This window comes from Salvelinus sp. IW2-2015, unplaced genomic scaffold (genome assembly GCF_002910315.2).
Source record: "Salvelinus sp. IW2-2015 unplaced genomic scaffold, ASM291031v2 Un_scaffold1112, whole genome shotgun sequence".
Lineage (NCBI taxonomy): Eukaryota > Metazoa > Chordata > Actinopteri > Salmoniformes > Salmonidae > Salvelinus > Salvelinus sp. IW2-2015.
In genome coordinates this window covers 151,396-154,830 of record NW_019942731.1, presented here as the reverse complement: position 1 = coordinate 154,830, position 3,435 = coordinate 151,396, and the positions used below count along the sequence as shown (strand labels likewise).

Sequence of the window (3,435 nt, the reverse complement as noted above, 5' to 3'; positions counted from 1 at the left end):
TTAGCCCTTCTCAGTAATAGAGGCACGCAGGGTCTCTACTTCAACCCTTAGCACCTCAGAAATAGAGGGCACGCAGGTCTCTACTCAAACCTAGCCCTCTCATAATTAAAGGGCACGCAGCTCTACTCAAACCTTGGGGCCCTCCTGTTAACGAGGCACGCAGGTCTCTACTCAAACCTTGGCCCTCTCAGTAATAGAGGCACGCATAGTCTCTAGCTCAAACCTTAGCCTCTTCATAATAGAGCAATCGCAGGGTCTCTACCTCAAACCTTAGCGCACTCTCCGTATAGTAAGGCACGCAGGTCTGCTAGCTCAAACCTTAGCCCTCTCCAGCTACAGAGGCATCGCTGGGTCTCTACTCAAACCTTAGCCCTCTCTTAACGAGAGCTAGTCTCTACTCAACCCTTTAGCCCTAACTCAGAAAAGAGGAATGCATGGATCTCATTTTCCTTACTCAAAACCTTAGCCCTAACTCGTGGTAATCGAGGTAAGCTGGGTCTAAAGGAATCCCTCCACGTGGGGGTTATATTCGTAAACAGCAGAAAAGGGCTGTTCCCATGACGCCAGATCATGATCTACTCATGGGGCGCGGCCAATGACTTAATGAAACTTTAAAGGAATTGGATTTCTCTTTCCTTAAACAGTTTAAAAATCACACTTACATAATTACACAAATAGTTCATCTACAATTCATTTATAATACAATTAAAGATGCAAATCTCATAACGGAGGCTGTTGTATTAAAACAGGTTATGGTAATGTGGCCTGTTATTGTCTCTCATGAGGTCACAACATTAGACAAAATGGACCGTCTTAGCTGGATTCGCCACCGACCGTTTACACATTCTCCAAAACATGGACATTGTTCACCCCCGTTCTCAAGTTCTGTGATGTAGAAGAAGTTCCTTAAGTTCTTCTGGAACCCTCTCTCCATACCTCATGAGGAGAGAGTCTCCTCCAGGAATTTACGCCCTAGATAACAGAACCTGGGTATAAGAGGAGAGAGGGGAACTGCACCGCTAAAGTACCCAAAGAGGACGCACTGTCATACTCTAGCAAATTATTGATTTCCATGAACCTTGTTTCTTAAGTTACTTATGTTAATGTGGGATATTTTTTAGCACTTTTCGGGATGTTTTGATTCGTTTTCCATTGCGTTTACTGGCGAAAGCTAAGTAGAAGTAAACATGCTCATTATTTATGCAATGTTAGGTTAATTGCACATAGGGACTTCTAGTAGAAGTGATTATGTCCAATTGTTGTGCTTCCAGCCAGGCGGTGGTGGTGGATCGGACCGTGTACATCTCTGCCAGCTGGGCTGGACGTGCCTCAGGGAAGCTTGTGGAGGGAGGTACAGCTCAGGCCAGACAGGTGAGAGATGTTGGAGGAGGAGGGTCAGGCCAGACAGGTGAGAGATTGGTGGAGGGGGGGAGAGATGAAAACATATAGTACTATTATAATACTTATAGCATTTCATGTAGTCAGAATTCTTATAACATTGCTCCCTTGCCCCCCACCCCTAACCCCTCCCTCATCCCCCACCCCACCGCCTCCCTCACCCCACCCAACACACCCTTCCCCCACCCTTAACCCCTCCCCATCCCCACGCCCACTCCTCACCACAGGCTCTGTCCAATATGGGAGAGAGGCCTGAAAGCAGCCTGGATGTTGGGTTTTGACAATGGTAAGCCTCCCTCTTTTTATAATATCATCAAAGTTCAACAAGAATATAATGTATAAATGTAAAAAAGGACAAAAGGATGAGATTAATTTGTAAGTCGCTCTGGATAGAGCGTCTGGCTAAATGACTTAAATGTAAATGTAAATTAATTCCACCCTGAGATCTGAATAAGGTATCTTCTTTAATTTTGTATCTTCTAGTCGTCAAAGCACCGTGCTGGTTGGCAGACATTAATGGACTTTGTCAAAACGCAACGATGTAATTAAGGAACTGTAAGTTTGACCTGACATGGAAGGGGTAAGGGTCAAAGTTATTGGGATAATTCTCAATATATTTATTTGTTCTTCACATCCTCTCGCCTCCTGCTTGAAAAACCACACAAGGAAATCAAATTGAGATTCTCTCTCTGTCCGCATCTGAACGTTTTGGGCTTAATCCAACCTCTTCATACTGTCCGCATGTCACAACTGCCACATGTGCGCCCTCTTCCCTGAATAACAGCCACTTCTCTCAGATCTGTTGGCCACTTGTTCGGTGGTGTCAACTGGCCTAATATTGAGATACTGAACTTTAGACCCAGCATTCTTCAAGTAGCACATTCATTTATATGTCTGAAAGGACAACAGCTAAATATATGCAAACTTCAACGTGTCCATGGCACTGTACAACGTGTGGTAAAACAGTTACATATGGGCAATCCATTGCTATAGTTTCAAATTGATGGCATAGCTGTACCTCTGGCCTTTAGTAATTAACTCTTGTCTGTCTTTGCCTTGCTAAGTTAGGTTTCCCATTAGTTCCGTTTGTCCAAAGGAACTCACAATGGACCCACAGCTCTAATGGGTATTATCACGATGCACAGTAGACTGAACACTTGGTGTGTTCCCATCATGATGCACAGTGACTGAACACTGGTGTGTGTCCCATCACGATGCACAGTGGACTGGACACGGTGTGTGTCCCATCATGACTGCACAGTGGGGACTGAACACTGGTGTGTGTCCCATCACGATGCACAGTGGGACTGAAACACTGGTGTGTGTCCCATCACGATGCACAGTGGGACGGACCCTGGTGTGTGTCCCATCACGCATGCACGTGGCGACTGAACACTGGTGTGTGTCCATCCACCGATGCACGTGGGACTGGACCCCTGGTGTGTGCTCCCAATCACGATGCACACGTAGGGAACTGAACCCTGGTGTTGTCCATCACAGATGCACAGTGGACTGGACTGGTGTGTGTCCCATCACGATGCACAGTAGGAACTGGAACACTGGTGTGTGTCCCATCACGATGCACAGTGGGACTGGACCCTGGTGTGTGTCCCATCACGATGCACAGTAGGACTGAACACTGGGTGTGTGTCCCATCATCGATGCCACAGTGCGGACTGAACACTGGTGTGTGTCCCATCACGATGCACAGTGGACTGGGACACTAGGTGTGTCCCATCACGATGCACAGTGCGGACGAACACTGGTGCTGTGTCCCCATCACGATGCACAGTAGGACTGAAACACTGTGTGTTCCATCCACGATGCACAGGGACGGACCCTGCTGTGTTCCCATCACGATTGCACAAGTAGAACTGAACACTGTTGTGTGTCCCCATCACATGCACATGGACGAACAACTGTGTGTGTCCCATCACGATCACAGGGAGCTGAACAGTGGTGTCCCTCCCGATGCACATGGGACTGAACACTGGTGGTGTCAACTCTGTAGTTCGCTAAGAGATACAAGAAGCTCTG

The 3,435-nt window shown here is 47.1% G+C and overlaps 1 protein-coding gene across 1 annotated transcript in view; it reads left to right on the top strand.

The window, feature by feature from the left end:
• The first annotated feature begins 1,248 nt into the window (after window positions 1–1,248).
• rida (reactive intermediate imine deaminase A homolog) overlaps window positions 1,249–3,435 on the top strand; it is a 20,855-nt gene continuing 18,668 nt past the window's right edge. The window contains exon 1 of the mRNA XM_070438681.1: window positions 1,249–1,378. Coding sequence (XP_070294782.1) covers window positions 1,249–1,378 — 130 coding nt within the window. The remainder of the gene's footprint in view (window positions 1,379–3,435) is intronic.